The sequence below is a fragment of the Mya arenaria genome, chromosome 9 (genome assembly GCF_026914265.1).
Source record: "Mya arenaria isolate MELC-2E11 chromosome 9, ASM2691426v1".
In the NCBI taxonomy this organism is placed as follows: Eukaryota; Metazoa; Mollusca; class Bivalvia; order Myida; family Myidae; genus Mya; species Mya arenaria.
The window spans coordinates 64,913,850-64,931,809 of NC_069130.1; the positions used below are offsets into that span (position 1 = coordinate 64,913,850).

General features: G+C 33.4%; 1 protein-coding gene across 1 annotated transcript; it reads left to right on the plus strand.

Annotated features, from left to right (window-relative positions):
* Window positions 1-8,177: 8,177 nt before the first annotated feature.
* On the plus strand, window positions 8,178-17,626 carry LOC128203341 (uncharacterized). The gene is made up of 6 exons (XM_052904722.1): window positions 8,178-8,261; window positions 9,443-9,608; window positions 13,786-14,385; window positions 14,792-14,863; window positions 15,530-15,675; window positions 16,415-17,626. The coding sequence occupies exons 1-6, from the start codon at window positions 8,178-8,180 to the stop codon at window positions 17,399-17,401; spliced, it is 2,055 nt and encodes a 684-aa protein (XP_052760682.1). The 3' UTR covers window positions 17,402-17,626.
* The last annotated feature ends 334 nt before the right edge of the window (window positions 17,627-17,960 follow it).

A 17,960-nucleotide genomic window follows, 5' to 3' on the forward strand; every position in this document is an offset into this window, starting at 1 on the left:
TACTTAATTGTTAGAAAATAAATCAAAGGCAAAACAGCCACATGAAAATTAGTTTAACAAAACTTCTTTAATATTTATTTTGTGGTTATTTATGTGAAGCTTAATCAAAATTGTTTGTATACAATCAAATGGTAAAGAAACCCAAAGAAAAAATATATATACTTTTTTGTAAGTTCTGCCAAACATGTTTATTAGTCTACATCCGCTCGGTACACATAGATGTTACACCAGTTTAACACTTAAATATTCAATTTCTTTAAATATTGCTTTTATTAAATATTTATTATTGCAGCACTGTGTATACGGTTTTTATACAAGGTGACCAAGACAGGTACGTTAAATCATATCTACACTATGACCAATATTTATGTAATGCAACTGAAGCCATACTATATTTTCTGTAAAGAGTATTGTGCATGGTTAGTAAAACTACATTTAAGTAAAAAAATGGAAAAGAAATTGCATAATTCAGCAATAAACACAAATTTGACATATACTCGTTTATATATATACCTCGGAAATCTCGTTATTAAAATTTTTAATAAGGCGGTTGTACAAGTGCAAATGGGGACTTTTTCGAAATCTAAGCCAATAAAATTACGTTATTTGCTTTTTTTTGTATTTAGTAACAAAACCCCTGTAATATATCAAGGTTAATCTTAGTAGAAGAAAATAAAATTGTAAAATGCACTTTGATTGGAAGAATATTAGTCTACCCCTCTTCATTAAAATTGATGAAAACAACAGTATGTAAGTCAATATTTCTGGTACTAAAGTAGTTTGAATGGAAAAAAGTACAGGGGTTGCCGACGATGCCTTAGGGTATCTTTAGTTTCTGAAGTTTCCTTGATATAATACACACTAGAACTTAATCGTCGGAACAAATATTGTCATCAACACTGATAATGTTAATGAACCTGTAATTTATACGAAGTATAGTGCCTTCTTCACCACACCAAACAAAATGTTGCCTTTGTTCGCCTTATACGGACATGAGCTGGACGTAGAGTACGTCCACTCTTTATGCGTCAACGGACGACTTCTTTTCAGTGTTGGTATGATGGGCCTGATTAATATATGGCGCGTGCGTGCCGTTGAGCAAATCGTACATGTTCTAGGCGGGGTGTTATCTCCGTAAGTCAATAACAATACATACGGAGATACATGCACACTTTTACTCTTCTTGAAATGATTTCAGAATAGATCGTTATGCATAAGCGTCTAAAGAGAAATACTTAAACAGGAGAATACATTTCTTTCTTTTGCAATAATACTATGAAACCCTGTTACAGTGTTCGATTTTGAAACAAAATTGGGAATTATGATAACCATCTCAATTGATTACACATTACATATACTATCGACTTTACCGGGTATAACATATGTATAGGACGACTTCTCCGTATATGGCACGACTTTTTAGTGGTACGAGTTCGTATTGGTACGACTTCTACTGTTACCAAACAAGAACGGATTAATTCTTGATTTTCATGGTAAGTTGAACTAAGATATATGCATGTTATTGTTAATTTAATCGTTCATTATTGCTGTCATTATATTGAACTTGTAGTAGTTTTCGATTTCAACATAGAGAAGAACGAGAATCTAAAGTGACTAAAACTGACCATCATGTCGTATTTTTTAATAAACACTGACCATGTGACACTAACAGTCAATTGAACATTGTGTTGAAAAGTATCTTAATGTTTATATTTATGTTATGTTATTAATATTTTCTAAAGCATTGAATAAGGCATACATTTGGGTTAAAGAAAGTTGTAGAAAATCTCTTATAACAAATATTATAAAACTGTTTATACTAATTTGTGTAACAGGGAGAGGGTTTGAGGATGCCGACAAGTGATGCTAGACCAGGCTTCAATAATCATACCATCTGTATCAGTATGTCCATCAGTTAAGAAGTTTTATTTTATATTCCTCATTTGTTTTGCGGGGGACGATATTTACGAAAAATAGTTTTTCGAAGGAATTACAACATACAAAAATGGTAACAACATACACTTTTAAGGACCAGTGCATGACGTTAATGATATTCTTTTGCCATCAGTTGAATATAAAATGGGAGAGAAAATGAGCTAGGAATTCTACATCACGAAATGCAGTTATATTCAAAATAAGTACTTTTTCCTTCAATACATCCTTAATACACCAAAATATACTCAAAATGCCATTTTAGTTGTTTTTTTATATACATAGCCACCTTGGTTGCTGAAGCTATGGGGGTACTTCCAATGACAATAATATGTGCTGGGCAACGAATGGTTCTGTCCGGATGTCCATACCGTCTCCCGACAAGTAAGAAGAAACTTGAGTAAGAAGAAACTTGAGTAAGAAAAAAACTATACGAAAGGGTTTTGCCTCCTTCAAAATGCTTCTTTGTAGTCAAATAGTGGGGTTTAAATTTGTATGTTTTAAAACATTATTGCAAAATGTTCAAAAGATTATATATTTTATCAATTTCGTCTCAATTTTCTGCAATACATACAAAATTTATGACAATGATGTTGTGTATGCCTCAACTGATTGTTTACAAGCATTTATTTATTCTTTAACTGTAGTAGTTGGTAGTTTTACTCTTTGTAAAACAACATCTATATTATTTGCAGATTTTGATGTGGTATGGCTCCAGCAAATGATCAAGCAATCTGAAAACGGGAGATGATGCTCCGATACCTATATTTCATGAGATGGATTTAAGATTTGTAGGACGTGTTTGTGTGTAAATGATTCAAACAAGTGATATTGACAACAAGTCAGTTAAATTTAAGCAACAAAATGTGTTGTTCTCTTTAAGGTATGACAAAGTTAGCATTTGAATAAATACATTTGGACATAGTAATGCTAGACTCTGCATTTTTGCTGTAGTCATATGCCGTATGGAAACACTAGCTGTAATCATGAATATTTCAGTGTTTTAGCTCACCGTGAGTCGGACATGCTTAAGGTGAGCTGTTATGATCGCCCTGTGAGCGGTGTCCAGCAACAACATTTAAAACCCTAAAATACTATTCTTTTATGAAACCAAATGGCCAAGACCCATGATATTTCGTGTGCAGAATCAGGAAATGATCCTTTACCAAGCGTGTTCAAATTATGCTTCTTGGCTCAATAGCCCAGGGGTCAAACAATTCTGTATACTTTAATGTTTAGTGAAAGCCTTGAAAGTCTTCTCTCCGAAACCGCAATGCCCAGACACTTAATATTTGGTATAAAGCCCCGTGTAGAGTTCCTTTATCTTGTTCAATTAATGTCCCTTGTGTCAAAAAAGGCCCCGTCCTAGTGATCCCAGTTTTTCTATATACATGTATAGTAAAATCTTTCAGAATCTTTTTTTCTTAAATCGAAAGACTCAGACCCTTTATTTCTGGTATATAGCCTATTGAAGTGGACCTTTCCCAAGATTTTTTTTTTAAATTATGTCCGTCAAAATTTGCCTTGCCCCAGGAACCTCATTTTTTCTACACTTATATAGTAAAATATTTAAAAAAAAACTTCTGTTGTGAAAGAACCTTGATATTAGGTATGGAAACAAAGTAACATATTTTAAAAACTTCTTCTCTACAACTGCAAGGAGGATACTCTAAAAATAGTATGCAATCTCGTGTGGAGGTCCTTTACAAATATTGTTCAAAATATGTCCCTGTTGCCTCACCAAAGATGTCCAAGGACGTCTATAAACATTTATATTAAAATTTTGAAAATTGTCTTTTCTGAAATCGCATTTCCCAGACATTTGATTTTTGGAATGTAATCACATACAGTGGCATTTTTTCAATATTGTTCAAATACTGCCCTTGGGTCAATTCTATCCATGTTCTAAGGGACCCAGATTTTCTAGGTACTTATATAGTAAAATATTTGAAAATCTCGCCTGACACCACAAGACACAGACCCTTAACAATTGGTATGTAGCCTCGTGTAGTGGTAAGTATCACATAATATCAAACCAATGTCTGAAATAGCAGCCGACGCATTATCTTTTTGCTGCATTTTCTTCTAATGCATATGTGTTATATATTAAATGCACAGTGTTTAAGTTTAAATGAGTAGAACAAATGAGTTTTATTGTTTTGAATATGGAAATTATACTAACTTATATAGTGCAGTGAAATATGTTGTGTATCTACTGATGAAATAAGCATTTTCCATGCGTTTTACAAAATACCTTCACTCTGTTTATAGGATAATTTAAGCATCATATATGTATTCATATATGTATATAATGTATAATAATGAATACAATAGTATTGTACATGTTTGTGTATATATCAAATAAATTGTCAACGGCAGAACTGCTTGTTATTTAAAACAAAGTAAAACACATTCAAGTTGAATTTACATAAGACAAACGTTTCCCTTTCACTCCTAGTATGCCTCACTGTATGTAATTTGTATGCATTAACAATAATGTTTCCGGCAAAAATAATTCAAGCCTGTTCAAGCAGCGCTTTAGTTCATATAATCTCAAACACCGACGTTTAAAAACGGTGAAACACTGGGTTTATTTGAAATAACATATAACTACCAATGAACCTCTACTGAGAGATTGACATTTAATAGAGTCCAAAGCCGAATGTGTAGTCTGAACCTCTTGTAAAGGTTTACCATCCTTACATGCAGAGAATATCGATTCCATATGAGCCGCATAACGCAATATTGGGCATTTAGACATACATTTGCTTTATTGTTGTATTTGGTATATCAGTTAAGAACATTTTAGGTAGTTTACAATAAAGAACATTCATTGCGAATTTCGAATATAACTGAAAATTTTCAAAAAATATTTTTTCTTGAAATCAAGAGAAAATAGTTTTGTTTCCATATTTGGCCTTTCAAATATTTAATTCCGTAATAGTCAGGTCTCAATGTGAACGTTACAATAAACACCCAGGACTCTCTCAACATTGATTGCTTATTTTCTTAATGTTCCTTCTATGGGCATGTTGCATTTACTACTACAATGTTGTGGTTAATGCCATTTCTTTAGACCAAAGTACAAAAATACCACAACATCGAAGATTATTAGTCTAATTGTCTAATATTTGAGGTAAATCAAAATTATTTTGTATGCAAACGGAATGAATTAATTACAAACTGGATATTACGTTACATCACTTTACTTTTCATGGAATCAATAACATACTTAAACGTATATTAAACTACGAGTTTATGGTCAAGGTAAGGACCAACTCAGAATATATCCAATCCAGAACCAAATTCAATATGGCCGTCAAATGAGATTAAAAAGGTTTAATAATTGAGCTGCACATGGGTTTGTTTGGCTCTGATTGGGCGTAATAGTTTCCCAAAATTGTTGCCTGTTTCTGCACTAAGTATATTTATGCGGAGATGGAGATGAGTTCTGCCTGGCTCTGAATGGTCTTTATTGTTGCCAAAATCTACTAAGTATTTAGCACTAGCAGGTTTAAAAAGAGCTGCAAATTGGTTTGTTTGGCTCTGAATGCTCCTTATGGCTGTCAAGAAGTAGTAAGTTTAGCACTGTGTGGGCTTTATTAGAGTTGCATATACGTTTGCTTTGAAAGGGCTCATTGGTTGATAAAATATGATCTGTTTGGCACTGAGAAAGCTTCATTAGAGCAGCGCATGGTTTTGTTTTACTCTGAATGAGCTTTGCGGTTGCCACAATTTGTTTTATTGACATTCAAAGCTCTTAATTCTAATTTAATCATTAACCCTAATCGTCAAAGCCCCTCATATATATGTTTTGTAACATTCGCACACTGTATTTGCCATATGATTTCGCGTTTTTTGACTACCTGATTGTATCATAGGCTCAATTGTTACTACGTTGGCAGTAGAATAGCCCTCATGCAGTACCTTTTACACCAAATAAGCTTTACTGTAGCAAAAATGGAATAACAGGGTGCTATATTTGTTTGGGTAGAACCCATCTGGGTATTTTTCTAAGGGTCTACACTATAGTTAAACTTATTGTGTATTGGGCACTTGATTATATAGACCCTTTATCGTATGATTTGCCCACAACGGAGGGTTAAAGGTTTATTTGACACAATGTCGACTTGAGGATAGCCGAGCTGTTGTGAATGCCTGGTGGCAGATTAGGATTGGAAGTAGCCGAACTGTGTTTTAATGAGATCTGGTTTTTCTTTGTAAAGCCATCTGGCGTTTGTTTGAAAATGAGTTGGTGTAACCACAATAGGTATACCAAGATGGCTCTTGGAATGACACAAATTGAGCACTAATGTGGTTTGTAGGCAATCAGCGGCCTTCTAAACACTAAACAAACATGATAAGAGTTGCTTGTACTAGAATATAAACGTATTAACAGTATAATCATTTATAGTCGTGGGCTTGAAATAACGTGTGTTTTTGAAAAAGGACAATTTTCTGGGTTCTTAAATTCGTGGATTTTCATTTTTTTGAAAAAAAAAATAATCGAAACTGCGATTCTTCATCGTATGCAAATTTACCAAGCGCAGATATCGTGCTGTGCATCATCTACGTCACGCAGTTTGTGACACTACAATTCAAAGGTCATAAATAAAGATGCACCCACATCAAGGATATAAAATAGTAAAGCCATGGAATATCAATTAAGTTTTATACATTGAGGTGGATCCTCAGCTTTGTTAACTTAAACATTAGGCAAAGTTTCGTGATTTTAATTTTTAAAAAAGTGTGAGGAAATTATTTCCCATCGCACCTGCGTTGTAATTCGAGCGTAGGACAAAATCCCTCCCACTCATTATGTCCAGCTTGAAAAATTGATTAGGGGATTATGTCCACCTATACAAAATGAGCCGGAGGGATTTTGTCCGGGGGGTATTTGTCCGCCTCCCTTGGAATGAAAGTCTTCGTCATCGCCGATCAAAACCGTTTGTGTGGGGCTACCCATGGGTATCTCGGAATTTTGCAAAACGTGAATATCTATATTCCTCGTGATCATGAACACATTATTATTAATTTTTTTTTTTGTTTTCAATATTTGTTTCATTGGAAGTATGCATTTGCCTTACGGTTTATCCTGTGAAAATGTCATAATAATATTGTAATTATATTTAATAGTTTTAATAGTTTTTATCATCAATATTAGAATTAAATATATTCATACAGTTTGATTTAACTGATGGCAAACTTTCTCTGATATATTATTTTATTGATTCTGAATATTATGCAATTGTAGTAAATTGTAATGGTATTATTTGTGTTGTATTGTCTGTAGTATTTATAAGTTATGATACCGTATGAATAAATAGATATAATGCATAATGTGTTTTGACAACCTTTTCAATGGTATTCATTTAGTCTCATATTTTTACACAATTCTACACAATCATGTTTGCAGAGCCTAAAGCAAAACAGCCACAGAATGGAACAAGCGACGAGGCTTCAATGCAATGTTATACACCAGAGATACATGTTCAAGGGGCAACCTTTATTAAAACAAAGGATGACACCATTAATCTTAATATAAATGTTTGTAATATTTAAGTTTCATATTATTTGAATCATCTTTTTATCTGTTGGCATAATATAGAACATACTTATATTCTTACTTCCAAATGTTGTTATTTGATAATAAAACTTGGTTTGAAAAGCTACTTTGAATCAAAACTGTTTAGTATATTGTTAAGCACTGACAAAGTTTCTATTTAAGAGTTTTTGACATGTTTTTATTGTGAAATCTATCAAGTATTATTCAAATAAGTTAGCTCAAACAGACTGCTACTTAAGTCCTGTGTTTAGTCTTAAATGAACGTGTCATTCACAAATCTTTTTTCAGATTCTTCGGCCAGAAGAAGGTATTGGTGAGTGAAAATTATTCAAAACAAAGATAATTACTTGTGACCTTTATAGATTTCAACTCCTATTTATGTTCAGATGTGTTTTAGATAATTATATTCGAGTTTTGGCATTGTCTTCGGTATGGTTAAATATGTTTTGTTTTATTCCAAGTTCTTGATGTTAATTTAATCGGTACACATTCTGTTTAACTAACTTACCACATTTATGACCGATTTGTTTTCAAAACTGTCTTCCACGTATGACATTTCTTTCAGGCTTAACCAATATATCTTTAAGATCTGATATTGTTTGCCTGTACTATATTGTTTAAAAGCTATACACACCAAGCGTTCAATCATTCAGGACAAAGAAAAAAAACAACCTTTGAAATGATTGAGCTTGATGATGATGCTGAGATTGTAGACATGACTCCATTTGCCACCCCAGAAAGGAACAGGAGACGAAACAAAAAGGTCGGTTTGACGAGCGTTTTTACATGATATGCTAAACATAAATTGCACTTAATTAACAATTGATATGATTAATAATATTGCAAATTTGATAAATGTATATGACTGCTGTTTCGTTATTCCTTGTTACAACAGCAACAGCAACTATAAATCACAACAACATACCTAGGCGATTCAGCGTTCAAAATATCCAAATGTAATTAGGTACAAAATAATGATGCCAGAGCTTATTCATACATGTATAGTATACCAAGGCCAATAAGTATGACTTTAAGAATTGTTGTGAATATATGTATTGTGATTTGCTGTTTTTCGACTGAAAATGCAGATGAGCATTGGCGTTCGCTCCGATACGCTCTTGTTTCATTGTAGTTTAAGTATGGCTATCGCAATGAAGCCAAACAGAAATCGAAAGTAAGCAGTCTCGGTATGATATATAAAATTTTCAAAGTTCCTAGCACTCGATTAAAGGATTATCTGCATGCATTTTCAAGAATCGATAAATCATATTAAGACTTTGATGTGCTGCAATGTACTCACAGTTACCATTATGTGGTTATATGCAAACATAAATGTTGATTGCATTACAAGAGGCGTTCACCAAAGTTAAGAATCCTTGACACCTGTGTTCACTCTTAGGTACAAGGTAAAAATTTAGGTTTATATAAAGGGTTGAATAGTACTTATCAAAATAAAGGTTTACTCAGCAAAGAAAACGTTGAGCAAAGATACTATGGCATGTTCATGTCATTTTACAGGTACACAATGAATCACATAAAATACTGATGGTTTGTGTTTAGTCAATTTGGTACAATGAGGTACAACAGCTTATAGTATGATTTTCATTATAACAAACACACTGTTCCATACAGACCTGCCATTAGCATCGGAGCTTTAGCTGAAGGAGGTCATATTCTGGTGATCTTTCTGCCAGCCAATCAGAAATTTATCTAAACTAAATCGGTAACCGCTATGGAGTATGACCTAACCAATATATGACTGGATTTTAGATTTGTTTCAGATTCAGATCTTACACTTATCCACTCGTTTGCTAACAAACCAGAACTGCACAGTTTGTAGAGCTAAGACTTTACAACAAAGATTGCGCCCTTAGGTCAGATTGTTTGTGACAGGGTTTACCATTAACACTTTGTTAACCATATTTGATCCTTGGTATCTTTCAGAGTAAGGCTTCAGGTCCAGCCGAATACGACGTTTTTCCAGTTGATGAAGACGACAAGCCATTAATATCGACACATTATTCATCCAAACAGGCGAGCTCAGTTCAACAGCCCATTCAGAAATATATCAACTTTACAAAAGATATTCGAGATCTTTATGGATACCAAGGTATGGGATTTCTAAATTTCTATTCACTTGTGGATGCAGATAGATACAGGTTAACTAGCAGGTCGCAAGATAATTGTAAACATAAAAAAATGATGTCACTATTAGAAAAAATCATTTGATTTTACTAAACACAGCTATGTTTATTGCAAAAACTAAACAAACAAAAATAATATCCACTGAATAATCGAAAAATATTGGTGTGTCATTCACCTTGAGTATCAATAACAATGTACATGTTTATGTATATGTATTTGTATATGTTTTTGTATACATTTGAAGAAATATACTTTTGTGATGTGATCCATGTGTCCCAAACATACCGCTTTTGATGTTAATCAAATTAAGGAAATATAAATTAGTTACATAACTTTTGCTACAGATGACAGTGTGAACCTGAACGGTGCAGGAACTTTTAAAATTGTGACATTCAAACAAACAATATAACTTAAATCCCTCCTTTCGAGGCACAAGATCCAACCGGTTTGTCCACACAACGTTAACAAATTTGCGTCCGTTTATGCTGTTACGTGGTAAAAGGAGTTGAGATTGAGTAATGACCTATTGAAGAAATGAAGTGTTGTTTTAAGGTTGGGACCAGGTTCAGCTTTTTGCATATATATTGTTCAACCCATCACACGACCCAATCTTGTACTTTATAGAAACCCAACACAAATCATCCTAAAAAGGGAATTTTATTGGGAAAAATCGCAAAACACGTATAGCCTTGTTTAATTAAACAAGAAAAACACGCGAGTGGCGATTGGTATCTGTTCGGCAGAAAGGGACAAATTTATGTGAGATATGGTACTGAAAGAGGAAGGGTAGAATATATATAGAAACGAAGATTCGAAAGACCATGACCAATCTGGTGTCAGTGCGGCGCTTCAACAGTGGTTTCCAGTCTACTTCATTGATCAACGGATTATAGCTTGAGGTCCTTTATATACCCTTTTATAACCCAGCTGGTTTCAAGGTCTATTCTGGTCTTTATGCTTAAGTTGCAAGTTGGGATGTCGTATTCAATCATTGGCCTTGGGAATATCTTGCTAGGTTCCATACCGTTGTTTGCTTTTTCGGCATTCTTGGACAAATGCGTGTTCTCTGGGCTTTCTTCATTTAATGTTTAAAAGGAACAGCAAATGGCCAATCACGGACCAGTCTCGGATGCCAGAAGCTACAACCACTGAAGTGAAAGATGTGCCTTCCACCTGGTCTCCGACCAGTGCAATAATCGCCGAATGAAACAATAGTTGTTCAGCTTGGCTGCTAGCCAATTGAAATAAGATTGAAACAAATACAACAGCAATTTACATACAAATTATTATGATATTTCATTATACGTTTCAAAATGCTTGATCGCAGGTTAAAGAATTAAGACAAGCAAAAGTATAGCTTAATATAATTTATGCCATCTGCTCTTATTGGTACATTCAAGATTGACGAGTAAACTGTGAAGAAATATGTGTTAAAATAAGTTCACTTTATAATACGTTAAAAGGGTTTTGTTTTTCACTTCTAAGGCAACACAAATCAACATTTTGTTCTTCGGAAAAAAATAATTATTCGATTTCTTCATTTTTCACAAAACCCGAAGCGAGGGATGAGCAAAAAAAATGTTTTTCCTATAATCCTTCAATATTAAGAAGGAATATAATTCAATATACTTGCCCATTTGAAGACAATCTTGAACTTAATCTGCATATGTTCCAATACGTTATATTTACTCATCCGTTTTGAATAAGCACAAATAAGAATAAACCTATTTTGTTTTAGAATATTTTAACATAGTTTAAGTATGATGATATTTCATAAAATAAATAATAACTTTGCTTTAAGAAACAGTTGGAAACAACTTATTTACCTTTTTCACTTAACATTTGTCAGTGTATTGAAACATTTACTAGGATTGATTTTGGATAGTTGAAAAATGAAAGGTTAGCATGAATGTTACACAGGCAGCATGACAATTGAAACAGATCATATCAATTTTAATGTCTTAATTTTATTTTGTGTTGTATATCAATGTAAATGCAATTATTCATTCAAGATCATGTTGGAAAGGAAAAAAAACAAAACTATATATCAAAGTAGGCTTACCTGTTTTTTGGTCTGTCAAAACCAGTGTTCCTTTCTATACTATTGCTCTATCGCTATTTGCGACCAGATATTTGTTCGAAATTGTCGTTTTTGTCATTATTTGGTCAAACATAACTCTTGATTATTACATGATTTCAGAACAAACCTTATACATGTAGAGATAAGATGTCTTCTACATCATCGACGACATCAGGTCAAATTCTAGTCATGAGTGTCATGAGTTGAATCAGTTAATAGCCTATTGAGCAAATTCTCTAAGGAGTAAAAAACTTGGACAAGGGTCGATTTTTGCTTTTAACATTATGAAAATATTTGACAATCAAATGATAGACATTTGTTGGGAGAGCTGTTGCCTTTTTAACCATTTTTTTATTTCAAATACAAAACAATATTTCACCTCAGTTTGTGAATGACAAAACATCTTTATCGGAAACCATTTTGTTTGAATTTTTGGACAACAATGTTAAACCGGTCGATATACGGTATAGCATAACGCATCGGTTACTTCCCTTTACAATACACTATATAAATGCGTAGGAAAATAATGACTGATTTAACTGCAGCTTTCAAAAACGCTAATTTACCACAAACAATCCGGTTCTCGTTGAAAAATAGGTAAGGTCGGATAGTAACATATCTTTCCTTTTTTAAACGAATGGGTACGTTAAATTCGTTAAATGAAGAGTCAAAACAACAAAATCAAATTATGTTTGAGGAGTTTTGTGCTGTTTTTCCATGTTTCTTGTTTGTGATTTTTTGTTTTTGTGTTCTATGTGTTTGGCGTTTACCTGTACCATTAAACAGGGTTTATGTTTAAACCTTTGGCTACTGAGCTTGTTTCTGAAGTTTTTCATATAAATAATGTGACTAAAAAATTGGTGCAAATGTAATTTCTTAGATTTTATTTTTAACATCAAATATTCGAAGCTTGAATTTTAAAACATTTTTTTACCAACCTATTCAAATTCGTTTTGCAATAAAATGTCAGTGATACACACATTGGTGGAGTTGGCATGAGGAAGTATTTCTTCTTGGCCTTATCATGATCGAGTTATTAATGAATTTGATTGCGTGCTTTCATACTTTCAAACAGCATGTATACATGCAACATACGACCAGTCCTTAAATATAACCCTATGTATTTAGGATACTATGAAGAAAATAGGAACAATTTTACACAAAGTGGGAAGCTAATGCCTTAAGATAAATTCATTGTAAATATTTGGCAGGTCCCTAAAATTTCAATTGTATTACATAGGCCACAAAAGGAGTTTCTCGAAGACTTATTTGTAGATTTTGGTGACGTTTAGGGAACATCTGGTGTAAGAAGTGCACAATTATTACAGAAACTTTCGGCATTATGCTATAGAGAAAATACACCTTTCTCATGTGTAAACATATCAGGGCGCCATTAAGGTGCATACATGCCTTTGTGCTTTTCATTTGAACATAAGCTCACGCAATCTTGCATTTATTATAAAAATATCGTTCGCGCAACAATAACCCAATATCTGATTGGGGCTTGTGAGTTGTGCAATTGAATATGTGTATAAACTGTCCTACCAAGTTTGATTATGTTAGGGAGATTTTTTAACCATTCCTCTTGGACGGGTGATACTCGCCCACTCGTTTACACAAGACAGTGTTTAATTCAAAGTATTTTATCCTTTGTAGAAAACTTAATCAATACATGTAATGAAAGATAATGATTCTAAAATTTAGTAGTAAAACAATAAAAAAAAACAAGGAAAACAATATATATGCAAAAAGCTACAGAAACATGCTCAGTAGCAAAATGTTTAAACATAACCCCGGTTTAGTAGCAATGGGCAAACGCCAAAGAACACAAATTCACAAACAAGAAACATAGAACAGCACACAATTCTCTCAAGCCGAAACAAAACTGGTTCGGCAGAATGAAACAAATAAATACTTAAAAAAAAATATGAACGCCATTAAATTAAATGATACAACTTGAAAATGTTCTTTACGCGTTCTTACACAGTTATCATTAAAACTTTCTTTCCGATTTGATAAGAACATATTTACTTTTATCCATTGAATTATATGCTTATTCCAGAGACAGGGTTGCTGCATTACTATACATCAGAATCCAAGCATTGGAAAAGATTCGTGGAGGATTGTATAGACATAAAGGAAATCTGGGTTCAGTACTATGAACTTTTGGAAATGTGCAAAATTAAAATTGATATCAAGATGCAAACTGAAGAGTGTCAGTTGCTTGATGCAGTTGCAGAGGGTACAGGAAACATTAATTTTGCGTTCTATGATTTTAAAATGAAAGATATTTTTCCAAGCGCACGTTTGGACCACACCCTTAGACCTGCTGTTCACAGCACACATCAAGATATTTCCAAATCTGTGGAACCGTTCATTATTATTTGTTATCAGCAAGACATACAAGCTGTAAGCGATGTAATAAAACAAAAAAGATCTACAAAGTACTGCCTTTTAGTCATTGACGAAGACGTAGACGGCGTCGATAGTGGTGTCTGCGTTCTTCCTGAAACATTTAATTCGAAATGCGTTGTAGAACGTTGTGATACATCGGCGTATAACATTGAAGCTGCAATTGAAAAGTTATTAACCAGATGGATCTACACAATTATTACCACGAAAGTTGTAGCTTTTGTCTACCTTTCATTGGATGAAAAAGACGGTAAGCAATGACAAAACATTCTTCGATGTCAAGGTTTTGCTTTCTGTCAGATATATATTATATGACAGTCCATTTCCCTCATTTGTCAGTCTGAATTTTAGATAGAATAATGAAACTTCATTAATAATAATTATATAACACCCATTTTCTAGAAACGGTACCAATTTGTAAGAATGTCATATTGTTGTTCTTTGGGTAAGGTGACTATTAAATTTCTCATAATAAGACGAAACCAAAACTTTGCACATTGCTATGATTTAGAACCAAATGATAGAGGGTGAATTATCTTAGATATAATAAAAGCTGGCAGGGCTATGGTATTAATCTTACGGAAACATTGTTTAGTTTGATGGACCAATTTAGGGAGGCCTTATCATTAATCTTTCCCGGATTGGTCGTTTTGCAGATCAGAAACAACTGGACGAAAAACAATTTCTTCTACAAAGTAGGACAGAAGTATGTGAGCGATCCAAAAACGGTAAGATATCAAAGCTTTGCCTTCCGTGCAAAAAAAATGAACATAAACATTAGTGCGACTTCATATCTTGAGGTAATGTGTTTCATATTACTATAATCTTAAAATGGCCGAATTGAGCTCAATATTTGCTTTTAAACATTTTAATATGTATCGATGTGTTTACAGTAAAATTCAAAATACTTCAGGTGCAAACAAAACTTAAAAAGAGGTTCGGCACGATGAGACTTCCGTGACCCGTTAGTGTAAAAATGATATGTTTTACAATGATGGGTATGCTTACTTATACTAAGTCACTCTCGTAGGCACGATGTTGCGCGAGGGTGTGGTCTTGTGTTATTTGGGAAACCGGAGTAATCGGAGAAAACCCACTATACCCGTTACATTATCACTTTAAGCAACTAGAATGTACATGCAATTTGATGTTGAAACAAAATCTGACAATGCTTTTTTACCGCAATCAGTGTGTTATTGTTGCTAGACTGCGAGTTTATTGATTGATGATTAATACGTAGATGACGACATTCACCACTTTTTTATTTAAATGATAAGTAGCAAATATGACTATAAATACATGGATTATAGCATAATCAATCTTGATCTTCAGAAGAAAAAAAATATTTACGGATAATAAATATAAAAAGCAAACACTTGTTGTTACGTTTACAGACTCAAAGGCTTTTCTCAACAACGAAAGTGTGCGGAAGTTCCTAAATGAACTAATAGAAGAAAGTAGAGCTTTGTACGACAGAGCTGATTTACCTGAAGGCGACACACCACCATTCCCACCAGCCCCGAAGAAAATCAGCCATCAGGTTTATATGCAAAGCATTTACATATTGAAAAGCTATTTTCAAAAATTACCTTTTCTTATAAGAAAGATGATCAATAAAACCACCATTGGAACATACGGTCAATAACATGGGCAATGGCATCGAAATTAATACAATATTTACGTTCCTGTTCATTTATTAAAGCATTATATTCACATAAAATACGAACACGATAAACGGAAAACAATTAGAGATACCATCTATTTTTTAAAACGGAATAAAACAAAATTGTATTTAAAAAAGGAAAGGAAATAGTTAATTATTCTAGTGCAAGAAATAATTATACATGGCTATAACCTTCATTCGCTCGAAGTTTTCTTGTCGGTCGCTCGAGTTCGAGTAAACAAGTTACGGAATAAAATATAATATTGATATGTCATAGAAGGTTTGGTCTTCCCGTTCGTTTTTCATTGTTTTGTTATTGATAATAAAAAAGAAAGAAAACACCAAAAACGTTTAATACCATATACTACTTTATAGATTGTGGCTAGAGCCCAGAGTATTCGTCTTTCATTAGATCGTATTAAACAAATATAACAATCGGACAATGAAAAAATACATAGTTTCAAATTTGAATAATTTAGTTTTTCCCTCATTTAAGCGCGTTAAATTCAAAATCAGTATTTATTCGACGAAACAACAATGAAACAAAATTGAACCCCTTCGTATAGTATTTTATATACTACATGTGTTTTTTTCATATCAAATAATTCTATTTTAGGCTCGCGAAGATTTGAACAAAATCCAAGGGCTACTTGCCTACGGGGAAAGATTTGGAACTTTGAATATTTTTCTTAGCAATGATTCGGAAACCGAAACAACAGTTGAGGAAGCTGTTCAGCATGTCTTGCAGAAATGGGATATCAACAAAGTTGTTTTTCGATATGGGTCTACTTTTATCGAACCATATATGAAACCAGGAGATAAAGTTTTTGAAGAGCCATTTGGGTCACTGGCATGCTTTGCGAGGGAGGCAAGCGGACACGTATATGCACTTTTTTCAAAACACGTTGCAGAATTTAACACGAATAAATTGTTCATCGATGGCGAAGATGTGGGAAAACTACTTCCTACTGATAAACACACTCTAGACATAGCAGCGGCACAAATTCACGAGTCCTATGAGAAGAAATGCCGTTTCATGTTTCAGACGGAGCAAGGACAGGAGAAAAAGTCAACGCTGTATGACTGTAGCAAAGACAGCAATAGTCTATCTGGAAAGCGCGTTCATTTACACGGTGCCATGACCTCGCCTGGTTTAGGAAAGGTTTCAATAGAAAAATTGTATGTTTTAGATGGGAATTATGAAGGGGTATTGTTTGAGGATAGGAAGTCAGGTACGAATCAACCATTTTGTGTCCGTGGCGATAGTGGTGCTATGGTGTTGACTTACTGTAGCAAAGACGATGAACTCAAAGTTATAGGAATGATAATTGGCGAACAGGTAAAAAATCATATTAAAACATGTGCTCGTCCAATGTACCCTGATGGAAAAGCCGAAGCTTGTTTGGTTACACATAAATCCTATGTCGGATTTAAAATGACGGATGGTCTGAAGGAATTAGAGGAACGTCATCGAATTTGTCTTTCTTTATGTTGCGACCATGAGCTTGATGTGGACAGCGGCATTTCAATTCCCTTGAAATCAGCTGCTTCAACAACAGACAATTCCCCGGTTCAATCGCATAAAGCGTTTAGCACTATGTAATGGATTGGACAGACGTAAAGAAATAATGACTTGCAGTAGAAGAAAAGGAGAGTTACTGCAAAAGTGATTTTTAGTATTACACAATTTAGTATCATCAGCAGATGACGGTAATATTTATGATTTTTTCTATCAAAGTTTATTGTATATTTTCAATATAGAATTAATCTGTGTATGTTCTAGTATACAATTTAAGGCAGTAATTTGTAATAATTCGTCATTCTGAAAAGAAATTAGGCTTCAATTATAGCATATAACTCCTTTAGTTGATTTCAAAGATTAGACAGATTAAGGTAACTCTTTAACGATGATCAATCATGGTTTCATGCGTATAGCACTACAGTGAAAATAGGAAACACATTTCTAGCTGTTAGCTGTGTGATCTTAATAAAAAATGTTAATTCGCGAGAAATGTCAATCTTTACCAAAAATGTTGATGGGGAGCTAAGTATAATGCTTTTAGGTAATACATACAACGAAAAAGTTAATTAATTCGGTTCCCTCTTCGTTTCATTCTTTAAAGCAGATGAATGTTAGCATGACAGTTTTATTTTTAAAAATA